The sequence below is a fragment of the Diospyros lotus genome, chromosome 13 (genome assembly GCF_014633365.1).
Source record: "Diospyros lotus cultivar Yz01 chromosome 13, ASM1463336v1, whole genome shotgun sequence".
NCBI classification, from domain to species: Eukaryota; Viridiplantae; Streptophyta; class Magnoliopsida; order Ericales; family Ebenaceae; genus Diospyros; species Diospyros lotus.
Window position 1 is genome coordinate 32312157 of NC_068350.1, and position 15262 is coordinate 32327418.

General features: G+C 36.6%; 1 protein-coding gene across 2 annotated transcripts; it reads left to right on the top strand.

The window, feature by feature from the left end:
* The first annotated feature begins 9001 nt into the window (after positions 1-9001).
* LOC127788993 (probable serine/threonine-protein kinase PBL8) lies at positions 9002-14233 on the top strand. Of its 2 annotated transcripts, none has more exons than XM_052317714.1 (6): positions 9002-9448; positions 9760-10121; positions 10244-10379; positions 11955-12037; positions 12156-12279; positions 13417-14233. In XM_052317714.1, exons 1-6 carry the CDS (start codon positions 9298-9300, stop codon positions 13905-13907), a joined length of 1347 nt encoding a protein of 448 aa, XP_052173674.1. In that variant the 5' UTR covers positions 9002-9297; the 3' UTR covers positions 13908-14233. The 2 variants fall into 2 exon arrangements, with proteins under 2 accessions (XP_052173674.1, XP_052173673.1); XM_052317713.1 differs by having other exon boundaries at positions 9005-9448; positions 11901-12037.
* Positions 14234-15262: the final 1029 nt, after the last annotated feature.

Here is a 15262-nt window from a genome sequence, read left to right on the forward strand (position 1 = left end):
GACTTTTGATATATGAAATGTCGACTTTTAACATATAGAAAGTCGAATTTTGAGGGAGAGTCAACTTTTGACATATTGAAAGTCGACTTTTGGATTATGGAGAGTCGACTCTTGAAAATCTGAAAGTTAACTTTTGAAGACAAAAACGAAACAGAATTGGCAAAAATGAAACCCTAACCTATTTTCTTCAAACCCAAATCACTTATACTCAATTTTTGCTCAAATCTAGTGTCAATCCTTAAAAAATATGGGATAAATCAATACCCCAACAAAACCACAAACCTAGACACCCAAAATTCAATAACAAATGAAAGATTTACCTACAACCATATTTTTACATAAAAACCAACCCAAACCAAGATACATCCAAATTTTAGATTTCAACTTGGTAAAATTCATTTATGAGGCTTCCAGAAATCCCCACAAAACTCATTTCTACCATCCCCATGAAGGAGAGGGGAATTAAATACATAATATGAAAGGAAAGAGAACTTGCCTTAAGTTGTAGAAACTCGGTTGAAGCCGAGATTATTGCTTCCAAGCTAACCCTTGATGCTTACTAGAGTCCACAAACCAAGCTAGAGGGAGAAGAAACAAGTAAAAGAGAGGAATTTATGAGGTGGTTGAGAAGAATGAAGAAGAAGAAGGAAAGAAGAAAAAAATAGAAGGAAAGAAGAAAAAAATAGAAGGAAAGAAATGAGAGAAGGAAAAGGAAAGAAATGAGATACACGAGCAACCCCCCTCCCCTTCTTTAATTCTGTTTTTTGATCTTCCCAATTTTACCCCTTGCCAAATGTGCCAATGCCCACAATGTCCCCATTCAATTTAATTCTTTTTAAATAACCATACATTCATATACACATTTCTTTTATTTTTTTCCCTTTCTTTCCTTTTCCTTTTCCATCCACATCATTTATTTATCATTTCATCTCTTTCTTCTTCTTTTTTTCCCAATTTAGTCATTTTATGGCTATAATAATACTGAAAAATAATTTAAACTCACTAACAGATCGTTACACTTCAAGTTCATTTTCTTTCTTTAATTTTGAATCTGGTTCATCCTTGGAATTGTTATTCTTGGAGAAACTAATAGTTTCCATGTCGCTTCTTTTAAGGTTGTTTCTTGAGGGTCTTGAGCTACTTCTCGACCTTGACAGCAAGTCTGATGACATCTTATAGGGAGTAGTAATGTTGTAGTTCCACCACGTGAGCAATTTCTTTTTTAATCCTACAAGAAATCTTACCATGGTTTGTTCTTGTGGTTCGTGTAAATTGCATTTTAGCATCAAGGTCTTGAATTCTCGAACATAATCTTTGATAGTTAGGTTTTGTTGTTGTCGTCCCAATAACTGAATATACAGCTCCTGCTTATAGTTTCCGAGTATGAACCATTTGGTCATTAACTTTTTTAATCTTACTCTAGCTCCATACAACACTTTTGCCTTCTCTTCATCTCTGGGCCTTTATGCTTTCCCACCATAGGCTGGCATATTCCTTTAGTCTCAAAATAGCAATGGCACATCTCTTTTCATCCATGTAGTCCTTGTAGTCAAAAATCCTATCAACTCTCTACATCCATTCAAGGAATTCATCCGGGGAAGATCTTCCCTTGAATTCTGGAATGTCAACCTTGTAATCATCCTTTGATCGATGTTGGCATCATTTGGTCCTTAGTGCACATTCTTCCTTTAAGTCTAAGTCATTTGCTAAATCCATTTCTCCCTCAGAGCTTAAGTTGACTGAACAAGGTGTTGGTGGTGTTTTCCTTCGTGATCGTGGTGTTCGTTATTGCAAAGCAAATAACAGATGTGCCATCTACTCCCTAAGTTTGTCAAGTCCTTATTAGAGGCCTTGAATTTGAGTCTATTCCACAATCAAATTTCTTAGTGTCCTTTCACCTTCCATTGCTCAATGGTGATTCACAACCTCAGTCTTTAATACCAAATTGATAGAAATTTAAACAAGGATCAGGCGAACTTGTCATGGGTGGTGTCGGACAAAGATGGAACAGGTTTATAGGTGACTCAAATAGCTTGAAATTGGGGTGGTTGAGTAACAAAGAAAGGTATTTGAGATAAAAGGAAAAAAATAATTAATTAACAAAAACAATACAGTTGACTAATTACGGAAGGACAAAAATGGGACAAGTTGTTACTAAGTGATAATGCAAGGCAACCACACTTATGTAAGAGTTAGGAATTTAGCCACACTTGAACAGCAAGTGGTAAGAAAGAACTAAAGTCGATAGACTATTAGAATTCAAGCCAAAAATTTAATAATCCTAATGATCGATCATGTCTTCTCTTTTATAGGAGAGAAGCCCATGACTTACATTAATTGTGCATGAGAATTACAGCAGTCATCCTGGAACCTTAAATAATTTTAAACGTGCATGAGAATTATAGTAGTCATCTTGGAACCTTGAATAATTTTAAATGTCTAGTGTTGAGAGAAATTATGGAAAATGTAAAATAGTTACTATTAGTAGCATGGGAAATATGAGAACTTTTAATAATAAGCTTCAGAAACTAGCTACTTCTTTGAATTCTTCTTTTAGTGCTAATGAGTAGTCACCCACCAGAGAATCTTGGTAGTTGCTAAAGGAATGTTTATGGGCTTTAGGTCGGTCATACTTAGGTTAGGGAAATCTACAGGCCCATTCTTGATTAAGATTAGATTTGAGTAGACTATTTTGGAGATTGCCTGACTTATTGGGCCTTGATATGTATCAATAAATGATGTTTTGAAGTGGGTCTATGAACATCCAAGACAATGATCTAGAGTGTGTTAGTTGTGCTAATCTTGATCTAGGGAATTGTAAGAATGGTTTCTATGAAATGTTTTTGGTGGCGAAAGTGGAAGCTAGCAACGGTTGGATCAGATCTAAAGATAAAGGTTAGACGTCTAACAACCTATTCCAAGTGAAACATTTGTTAACTTAGCTAAGTCATGTAGTTGAATAAAATGCTTGACCATATCATGAATGCATACTGTTGGAAATGTATGCCCTAAAGACACGTTTTGTTTAATTTATGGTAATGATGTTTCTTTTAGTCAGTTTATGGAACATATATTATTTGCATTTAATTGTTGAAAAAGTGTCCATGCTATTAAGTAAGTGATTCATGTGATGGGTCGTTCTTCACAGTTAGGCATGAATCATGGGTACTTAATAAGCAAGAAAATATTACTCTTGATCTTTTGATAGAACTGGGCATTCTATCATGATAAGATCATTGTGCAATAGATCCTAATGGAGGATGGCTTGCCTTAGCCAGTAAACAGTCCGTTTACTCTAATTGTACAAGCGCATTTGGAATGCGTAGAGTGGACCTGTGATAGAAGCTAATGACAAAGTACTAATTATCATGGAGCTAGTCTATCACTGCTACTACGTGGACGAGTACTCTAATACTTGAGTATTAGTTGGTGGTCTAGTGAACCTAGAGCTATATCCTTAGATTCACTGTAGGTGAGGTCTATCAAAGATCAATAACCTTTTGAGTTGGGAGTATGGTTTCTAATTAGCTAAGACAGACTAATACAAGATAGTTTCTGCGATTCACCCCCTTGTGATTGTCCAAGAATAATCAAATAATCCAGGGCCCTGGGAACGTGACTTAAGAGTGTGTGCTTCTGGGTAGCTCCCAGTGATAAGCAAGTACATTCGAGTAGTCACGGATTATTGGACTAGTGATCTAAGGATGGTAGAAATCATTTAGAGAGGTGTTAGTACATTATTCCTTTCTAAATGATGGGTGTTACGCAGAGGGGTATTTTCGTCATTACACTAGTAGGTCAAAGACATTGCATATGCAAAATTATTCGTGGGGTCAGTGTTACCATATGGTGATAGTTGGAACACTTAGAATGACAAAATATAGCTACTAGGTAGCAGGGATATTTTGGTCATTTTAGTAGCCGTGAATAATTTGTCTTTTGGTCCCCGGGGTAGCTCGATATAACTCATGTATTATTTAATACATTTGGCTTATTGGGTGAATTACATTGAGAGAGAATTATTTTATTCAGAATGGTCCATAATTAATTGGGCTAGAATAAAATAATAGTTCATTAGTTTTTTAATTAATTAATTGGGCTAACCCAATTAGAAAATTAATTAAATGAACTTGGCCCACTAGGGTTTTAACCCTAGAGTTCTCCCTATATATATTCTCTCCTTGGTTGTTTTTCATCTAAGATTTTTTTTTTTACTCTTCTTCACCAAAAGAGAGGCCACGAGTTTGAGTCATACCTTTGGAAGATCAAGAGAACGTTCAAGTTCTGATGCGAAGGAGCCGAAGGATTGCAGGACAGCCGTCATCTCCACCACGCAAAGAAGCTCCCGCCCATCCTCCTCCTATCACTTCATTTCGTCCGGTAATCCGAAGGAAAAGTAAGTTTCCTAGATTCTAATCAATACGATGAAAGTTTTTATTTAAAAACGCTTCCGTTGTATGCTATGTATCCTCGTGCTGATCCTTCACATACATGTTGCATCCTTTTCATGTGTGCACTTGTTGAATGCCTTATTGAACTTATGTACTCATGTTTGTTTCTCCTTTATTTATTGCTCTTTGTTTTGTGATCAGTAAATTGAGGGATTATAAGAATCATCTTGTGGCTCACATGATAATTAATGTAAATATTTCATCAAATAAATGAGTAAGAATTATCTGATATCTTACATGATAATTGAAATAAATATTTTATCAAATATGATGGCGTTTATCTGATGAGATAATCAAATCAAATATCAGATATGATAATATTAATCTAATGAGATAATTAAAGGATTTAATAAGATAATAGATTACTTAAAGTTTAATTTGGTTTAGAAGATGTGTATAACTCCTAATGAGTGTTGATGGTAGACTACTTCTACTATTATAAATAAAGGTTTGGTCATCTCTCTATCCAACACAGAAAATAAATTACAGTTATATTTTACGTCCATCATCAAGGTTGGTGTTAAGGGGAGAAATCAAATTTTAGGCATTTCGTTATCAACCAAAAATTCTCTTTATGGCTTAAAGTCCTAATGGATCTAGGTACGAATTTATTTGACTGGAATACGTGAATTACATGAGATTTCTACGGTTTGTGGGCATGACTTCTAATTGTTTGTTGTTATTTGTACAAGCAATATTATAGCTAACAGTGTAATACCCCAGGAGCCCAGAGGAGAATAGTATATATCGAGGATAAGTAAGGAATGAAACAATACCAGTTGGATACATTTTGGGCTGAATGTAGGTAAGGAACTCCGGGGTTAAGTGTGCTTGAGCTGGAGCAGCTCAAGGATAGGTGACCCCCTGGGAAGTTCGCATAGACCCATCGGGGTAAATTGTTCAAGTCCTTCCTATCGCTTGATATAGGATGTTACAAGTGGAATCAAAGCCGACCCTTAGAGAAGGCTATCCAATGAGGGCGAGGAGTGGCACCAGGGCGCGAGGCCTGATCAAGGAGCAGCTCCTGGCAGGCTTCTAGGATGGCAGCCTTCAAAGGGGAGAAGGTCTGGAACTAGTTGTAAGGTCGCATGATGAGGACGTCATGTGCTCAAGGGGGAAGAATGTAATATCCCAGGAGCCTAGAGGAGAATAGTATATGTCGAGAATAAGTAAAGAATGAAACAATACCAGCTGGATACCTTTTGGGCAAAATGTAGGCAATGAACTCCGGGATTAAGCATGCTTGAGCTGGAGCAGCTCAAGTATGGCTAACCCCCTAGGAAGTTCGCATAGGGCCATCAAGATAAGTTGTTCCGATCCTTCCTATCGCTCGATGCGGGATGTTGCAAACAGGGACATCCAAGGGAAAAAGGATGATCACTGACTAACTCAATAGATTAGTCCACGAGCATTGTCGAGATTCAACATGTCAGATGTTAGCTTACATTCACTCGACAAAATGCTAGTTATGTATACAAGTTTAAATTATTAGGCACTAGTTGAAGGCTAGTTACTATTTTGTAAACTAAGTTTAAGTTTGTAGATTATGTATATTTGGTTAAGCCCTAATATTTTTGTTATATCCTTGTTAATGATGTAAATGTTATAGTTAGTGAATAGGTTCAAATGTCATGATGTGCATGTATAGGAGGAATCTCAAAATTGTTCATAATATAAAAAAATAAAAAAAAATAAAAAAATCTCACCTTTACTTAAAATGAAACTAAGCAAAGGGAGTACTCATAAGAGATAAACTTTATTTGGAAGCATTCCTTCCTAGCTTGGTGAGTATAAGAAAACTAATACCACTAGTCAAACTTGACTACCCTTATTTTTAAGTTCTTAATCGAGCATTCTTCCCAAGTGAATGAGTCGTTTGCTCCCTGTGGCACCTTAAGATAGGGTGAGATGTCATCGTACATTCTCACCTAAAATTTCTCCCTCTTTTCTATTTTGTGATTATCAACCATTTCACATGTAAAGTCTTGTTTGGTATTGTTGTTCTTTTTAAAGATAACAACTTTTTAAAAAAAAGAAAAAAAAGAAGTAGCATTTGGTAAATAACAATTTTGCTTTTAAGCACAATTATTTCTTTCAAAACAACCACATTAAGTTGTTTTAAGTAAAAATAAGAGGTGCCTACTTTTAATAAAACATATAACTTTTAATAGGACTCGCAATAATTAAAGATCTATTTACTTTTATAACCATTATCCTTTCGTAAATGTATCACTTTGCATAACACCTATTCAATTTCAATACACTATTGTTTCTTTAACCATTTTATATATTCGCAACACAATAATAAAATATTAACTAAACGCTCATTATTTGTTATGTTTATGTTAGGTTAGATTTGGTTGGATGAAATGATTTTGAATAGAAAAGGAAAATGAAAAGAAAGAAAATGAAAACGTAAATGGAATGGAATTATTATTCCATTCTATCGCTATGTTTGGTATGGGCTGAAATCGAATGACAATTCCAATTTATTGTTGTGTTTTGTATATACCTCAATTTTGATGGAATGAAATGATAAAATAATTAAATGATAATAATGCCCCTTTTACATTATAAAAATTAATTTTTTTATAAAAATTATATTTAATTCCAAAAAATATATAATTATTGAATATATGTTAAAAATTATTTTCCTTTTTTAGCTAAAAATATTAAATTAAAATAGATTTTATTAATTGTCAAAAAATTATTTAATGGCAAATACATAAATAATATTCAAGCAACTTTCAAAATATAGCAAATATTAATTCAAAATATAGATGTATTAATCGAATACTACTTTGAAAATTAATTTTTTATATTTTTAATAATTAAAATAAATATAATTTAATATAATAACATGTAAATATACACAAATAAATTTCAACTAACATAACAATAATTTCAAGAAGATGGCGGTAGACTTATATATATGTTGCAATATATAATTTAAAAAAATTAAGGGTAAAATTATAATCATAACCCCCCATACTATAGAATAGAAAAATCTTTCATCCATTTTATGATAAAAAGTCTTTTCATCAATTTGAGAGAATGATCATTCTCTAGAGAATAAATCAAAATCATTATATTTCTTCTTAACAATTAAATAACATTTTGTGATAATGTCATTCTTATTCTCTTTTCGCTTAATCTCCATTATATCTAATCAAATATGAGTTCATGTAGTTTAGGTTGCACGAAAATAGAAATGAGAAACGTTTTTGATAAGTAACAAAAATAGGAAAGCAACTTTTTTCAAAAAGTAAGACACGGAAATAAAGGGTAAAAGTGTAAATAAAATAATATAGGGTTTTTTTATAAATATAATTTGTAATATAGAAAAAATTAAAAAAAGTTATTTAATCTAAAAGTAAATATAAATTCATTCCATAATGCATTCAAGCAAACACAAACATAAATTTCATAAAAGGCATTGCATTCAGACAAACATAATAATAATAAAATTCATAATACATTCAAATAAATATAAATATAAATTTCATAATACATTTAAACACACATAAATATAAAGTCCACAATGCATTCAAACAACCATCAATAATAAACATAAGTTCTATCATCGTTCACTATGACTTAGTAATTAAAAACAAGCAATAAATTTAAAAAAACCTAACAAGTGAGTCAAGTACTAACGAATGACTATTCAACAATTGAATCAACGATGGCACGAGCACCAACCAATCGATGGTGAAAGAGAATCGAGCAATTGACCCAAGCAAACTAACAAGTGAGTAGAACACTAACCACTGAGCAATCAACAGGGAAAAGGAAATGAGCACTGAGCAATCGACGATAAGAAGGAAATGAGCACCAAGCAACAACTCAATTAGTGGCAGCATCGAGCAACTGGCCATCAATAGGGGAACAACGTCGATGACAAAGAGACAATCGGAGATGAGAGGAAGGATTTATCGATTCAATGGAGCTCGATTCGAACTTTAGAGAAAAATGATTAAGGTTAGGGTACATGCGAGGAGGAGTGACAGAGTGAGAGACAATCAAATATATTTGTTGGTTAATTATGTTTCTAATCGGCCTCTAACGTCGGAAATGCATTTATAATCGGGAACGTGTTTTCAAAAGTTTAATTTATTACGAAATGCCCCCTGAAACATTTTTAAAATTACATAATAAACCTAAGAAATATTTTTTTGCCGTATTTAACGTTTTCAAAAATGGAAAACTTCTCGAGCAAAAACAACTTCTCCAAACCGTTTTCATGCATCACAGCATGTAGTAACCGAACAAACACTATTTGGTGATGACACACACACACACTTTCTCTCTATGAAAATACTCTCCCTCATGAGAGTCTCCATTAATCCTATTTAGCTTAAACACGGGATAACCTTTGGAAACACATTTGAAGATAAGTCTCTGGTGCATGATGGACCAAAAGAAGCGAAAAACTCGCCATTGGCCCCCACAAGTCAAACACACATTTATTATTGGCGGTTTAATTTTGCGTCACCTTCATTCATTCATTCATTCATCACTATTGGTAATTTGTTTTGTAAAAGAAACAAACAGCGCAACGCAACGCAACGCAAGTTGCCGAGTCGGGACACATGGCCACGGCCATGGTCGACGAAAGAAGGCGAACCGCGCGGCCCTCTGGCGTCGCACCCCGTGGCTCGGCCGCTCCCGCCGCTGCATTCCCCATTTTCATATCATATTTATTCCTCTTTCTTCTCCACCTCCCCAACCCCAACCCACATTTTCCCAATTTCTAATTCCATTTTCTATTCTCCACCATGCATCTGTATTTCTATTCGGCGAGGATCGGGGAGGGAGCGGAGAAGGAGGAGGAGTTCGCCGGAGAATGAGACTGTTCGCCGCTAGGACGCCAACGAATAATTCAAGCACCGCCGTCGTAGCACCGCCATCGCCACCAGCCACCGCTTGCGAGAGGATGGGGAACTGTGGGACTAGGGAGGAATCTGCTGCTGTTGTCTCCCATGCTCATCAACAAGGTCGCTTTCTTCTTCTTCCTCACTCTGCTAATCTAGCTAGTTTCAGTCCGTTTCCCTGGCGAATTGTTCCTTCACTCGCGAGCCAGATCTACTTTGGCCTTTCCCCATCTCCGTTCCTTGTATCTCGAATTTAGCTTTGCTTGTTTCTCTTATGCCCTAATCATTGCCCTATCAATCCGGTAATGTTTTCCCGACACCACCGGTAGAATCAGTTTCTTGGTAATCACGGGATTGTGAACTAGTGTCCCTGTTTTATTTGAAATTAGGGTTTTCGTTTTTTGTGAAGTTTGTATTCTCTTTTGATCACACAGTTCAGCAGCTCCACATGTTATCGCCGTTACCTGGTAAGAATGTTGCTTCGGAGAAGGAGAAGGATAAGGAAAGGAAGCACGGGCGCTCCATTTCAGATCTGAGCGATCCTTCGGCCACTCCTCGTATCTTTGACGACTCCAGCAAGAACGCACTGCTCTACACCAATGTCATCGCTTTTACCCTCTTCGAGCTCGAGACCATTACAAAGAGCTTCCGCTCTGATTACGTTCTCGGCGAGGGAGGTTTTGGAACCGTCTACAAGGGTTACATTGACGAGAATGTCAGGGTTGGCCTCAAATCTCTCCCCGTTGCTGTCAAGGTCCTCAACAAGGAGGGCCTTCAGGGCCACAGAGAATGGCTTGTCAGTTCCTTGTTTCTGCAGTTTTTTATTTTATTTTTTTTTCATTTACAGTCTTAGGTTTTGTTATCCCATGATATGCCTAATTTAGTTTGTTTGGATTGGTGATGTATTTCCCTTTCCAGACGGAGGTCAACTTCCTTGGGCAGTTGAGACACCCTAACCTGGTGAAATTAATTGGGTATTGCTGCGAGGATGAGCACAGACTACTTGTTTATGAGTTCATGTTTCGAGGAAGCCTTGAGAACCATTTGTTCCGAAGTATGCAGCCATACATTCTCTTACTTGATTTGCTTCTTCTACTGCTTATTCTCTATTCTTGCAACCCTTACAATTTCACATTTCAAGAAGTTTGATTACTTAGTTATGTCGTTAGTGGTCAATTTAATAGGGATTTACTACATGATTCTGGATTGAGCAGAGTTCTGTGAGTCTACTTGCATATTCTTTGGCCCTGTCCAAGATGTTTGCATGCATGTTAATTTGATATCCTTAGAATGGTCACCCCCTGCCTAAATTTTTGTATATTTTTGTGTTTGACTTGCTTGTTTTGGACTAGATTACTTTCATGCTGGATTACCAGCCAAAATAGCAATTCCTGAGAACAAAGCCATGAAATTTTAAAATAAAGTTTAAGAAACTGGATTTGTGGTAGTTTTCTGATGTAAGTAATAATCTTAAATTATGCTGTCATGTATTTTTAGATTCTTATTGTCCGGTCTCTAATGTGTATAGGTGTTAGTTTTTTTAGTTGCCAAGCAATGGGTTCAAGTCAACATCGCATTAAGCAATGATGTCGTTTCTACCTGTAACGGTTTGCTGTCGCAGCATAGTAGTAGCAAAAATTAGGCACGGCTCTCAAGAATTTTGTCTGCATGCATGTTTTGTCGTCAAAATTATACAGTGTGGTTTAAGTTGGTTGCATCTACTAGCTTATAAAGTTTACATATTCTCCTTTTATTGATTAATCCACTCATCAAATATACTGTGGAAATATTAGTCCAATTCATGAAATTAATTTACGAATGAAATTCAGAAGCAAAGAATTTCCTTACTAATTTTAATTTGGTTAATGAAATGGATGAGAATCTAGCTCAACTATGAAAGTAAAAAATATAACCTTTCGTCAACAAATATAGCCTAAATCAAATAGATCTGAATTAATGTTCATGTAGCTTACTCCACCAAATGGGATTAAGGATGGAGTGTTGTTGGTTGTTTGACAGTTCATTTGCTTTCCACTTGACAAGAACTATGCAGTTTAGCTAAGGATCTGTTAATGTGAATGGATAATTTGTCTGATTTTTCTGGTTGAGGGTTTGGTAATAACCCAAAACCTATGGGCTAGTTAGTATAATTTACACAAAATACTCATTCAAATTTCTCAAGTCCAAATGCTTATTCTCCTGCCTCCTCTTGAACACGTGCACAGGGAAGCAAAAATTTCATAAGTCAAAAACACCTGAGCTCTTCATGTTCTAGTATGTCAACTACTTTTCAAGCGTTTTCCATGCTCAATCCATAGTACTCAAAGGCAATAGTGAAAGTTGTTGCTTTATTTGATTTCCATGGGGGTGGAATTCAAGTGAAGCTATCTTCTCATTTGCTTAGATTAAATGTATTAAATAGCTATGGACAATGATTCCGAGAAACCTTTTCTCATATGCTTTCTTTATCATGGATGGGATAATTTTAAGCTATCTTCTGATTTGCTGTTGTAGTTTATGGACAGTGATTGTAGTGTCTTTGCTAAGTTGATCTAGCCTTTATTGAGGTATGCAGAAGCAACAGTTCCATTAACTTGGTCTAAAAGAATGATGATTGCCCTTGGCGCAGCAAAAGGACTTGCTTTCCTTCACAATGCTCAAAGGCCTGTTATATACAGGGACTTCAAGACCTCTAATATATTATTGGACTCTGTGAGTGATTTTTGTACATGTCATCCATAGTTACTTTTCTTTTTCTACATCATAATTACCCTCCTGGGTAGGGGAGTGAATGCAGAATGGTACCTTGCTTTTGTCTGTGAGCATGCAGGATTACACAGCCAAGCTTTCTGATTTCGGGCTTGCAAAAGCTGGCCCACAAGGTGACGAGACCCATGTTTCTACTCGAGTAATGGGCACCTATGGTTATGCTGCCCCTGAATATGTGATGACTGGTATGACTTCCGAACATCTAATGATAGCTTCTCCTCTTGTGCATTTCTTTCCTCATTGCTGTGGGAACATATGAAGTGATAACTAATTGGAGCTTAGTAAATTAGAATCCATGCTTTCTATATGAAGGCACGAGTTATGTCAATTCCGTCAGTTTAAGGAATTTACTGCTAGTGAGCAAGTGACCAGCTGGACCATGTGTCTGGTGTTTGTCCTATTTGTCAAAAATTCCTGTTCACGTCAGCTGGAGATCTCTATCACACATGGTACATGCATGGTTGACAGCTTGCAAACTGCAAAGCACGTATCATGTGAGAATTTTAGATATAACTGTAGTTCTCCATTTTCCAAGTACATATGGATTTATGTCTTTTCTCAAATGCTAATGAGCTTGTTTAGTATTACCATATGTAGAGCCGTCAGACCTTTGTCTCCTGTATTCTGGGAACTATTTATGACGTTTGCAAACCTAGCAATTATAGGAAGATGCAACCGCTATGGGAATTTACTCAAGAAAACTTAAATGAGATGAGGTTTAGCTTGCTTTATTCTGGAATGAGCTTTAAAGGGGTTGACTTTGGTTTGAAAGCAATTAAATAAGTTTTAATCAGGCACAGTTGAATGTTGCCTGGCCTTTCTGTGAAAAGCCATATTCATTTTTATCCCTATCGGCTTGGATGATTATGGGTTGGATTGGAATGAGGGGTAATGGATGGTGCCTTTTCAAAAATGTTCTTAAACATTTATATGCATTTTTTTAATCTCTTGCCACTCTTTGGGTAGCAGATGCAGTTCCATACTCTCTAGCAAAGAGTACTATGTTGGTGTCTTACTCCTAGCAAACAGCACTTATGTTTTAGCATGAGAATGGACTTACAAAACTGTGGCCACAACTAAACTGTGTATTTTAGTTGTCATTTTGATAATGAAGAAAAATGCTATTTCTTTTATATCTGTCATCGATGCATTAAATGTTTTTGAGGAAAATATTTGTACCATATATTTGTAGTTATGTTTGTGGTTTTCTATTCTTAAGGAAACATAGATTTCTTGTGTATTTTTATGTTAGTATTTTGCAGCTTAATTTGGCAGTAGAATCATGCTTTCTTCTCTGAATCACGGTGATATGAAATGAGCAGGACACCTAACTGCCAGGAGTGATGTGTACAGCTTTGGAGTTGTTCTTCTAGAGCTGTTGACAGGAAGGAGATCTGTTGACAGGACCAGGCCGAGCAAGGAGCAGAGCTTGGTGGACTGGGCTCGGCCAAAACTGAACGACAAGAGAAAGTTGTTGCAAATAATAGATCCCAGATTAGAGAACCAGTACTCAGTGAGGGCTGCACAGAAGGCATGCAGCTTGGCATACTACTGCCTGAGCCAAAACCCGAAAGCAAGGCCTTTAATGAGTGATGTTGTTGAGACTTTAGAGCCTCTACAAAGCAGCAGCATCAGTCCAAATGAAGTCTCATCATCTTCGTTGACCTTTGGTGGTGGTACATTTGCCCCGGGAAGGACCCCAGACTACAGAATACAAGGTAGATTTGCTGGCAATGTTGGTGCCAGGGCTGGCTGTCGCTCTCCGAACCCCAACTGTTCCCCGGGGGGTCCTGCAGCATGCCGGGTGAGATGAGAAAATGTCACATACCCCACCCTCCTGTATACTGTTTTCGTGTCCTTTTCCTCCACCCTCTTTTAGAATGATGTAATTTTGGTTTCTAAAGGGTGAATCTGGTAGTTGGTGTAAATGGGTAACGGCCGATTGTGAGCCGGTTCTGGTGGCTTGTGTAGCGACGACGCTCTCATATCAACATTTTTGTGGTGCGTCTTTGTGAGTTGGAAGTGAACTTGCCGTGTAAATGCAGTTGCTGAATGCGCAAAATATGCATATGCCAGCCTGAGTTTGTCTGCAGTTTGTTAGTTAAAGAAGATGGATGCCTTTGCTTTGCTTTTTTGTTAGTTTGTTTGTATGTTTTTTTGTTTGCTGAATGGATATTCAAAATCATGGCTCGCATCAAATTAAGCAGAAAATTAGGGTATTTTCGTAGACCAGCCCCTTACTATATGTGTGTGTGTGTGTGTGTGGTAACATCTGCGTGCTGAGAGAGGGAGGACTGATTCGGTTACGGGTTCCTGTCGCGTGTTTTGTTTGAGCGGTTGAATTGGGTTCCGGTTCAACTGATCATCGGCTGGGTTGTTGGTTTGTCCGGTTGAATTGGCTATTTTGATTCAGTTGCAGTTGGGTTGGTTTGGGGTCTGACTTCAAAAACACTCTTCTTTTCAGTTTCAAAATTAATAATGTTAAAAGCTCTGAATCTGTTTTATTATTATTATTATTATTGTTTGGCTAACCTCGTCCTCTTAAATTGAGCTAGTTTTGGCATCAGTACATAGTTTTTAAAAGTTACAATTCTTTGCGTTGGTATACCAGTAGTATACAACAAAGGACAACAACAGAGAGAATGAGAAACCTTAGTTATAGCCAAGCTGAAAACCAACGCCTCAAGAAATGAATAAATTTGCTTAGCGGACGACCAACCACCTCCACTACCCACTACTGCCAAAAATGATGCTGTAAACATGATGATAAGTATGGAAAAGAAGGAAGGATCCCATGCTTGGATCCAATGAATTAGGTATTTAATAGACAGAAAGTCTGAACAGATTAACTGGGATTACTGAAGCATTGTCAAAAACCATCCTATTTCTTTCAAACCACAAAGTCCACGATTTCAACTTACCTCACAACCCAGGAGAAGATGATCCACAGTGACAGTCTCATTGAACCGACCACAAAAGGGGTAACCATTATCATCAGCACTAAGAGTTCCCTACCTTGCTAAATTCACTTTGGTGTTAAGAAGAGCCAACCAAATAAAGATTTCCTCTTTAGGCAGAGGCAGAGTGAGAGTAAACCAAAATTTTCTAACCAACCCTAGCGATTGGAGTCCCTTGTTGAAATTAGCTTCTACTTGAATGCATAAAGAA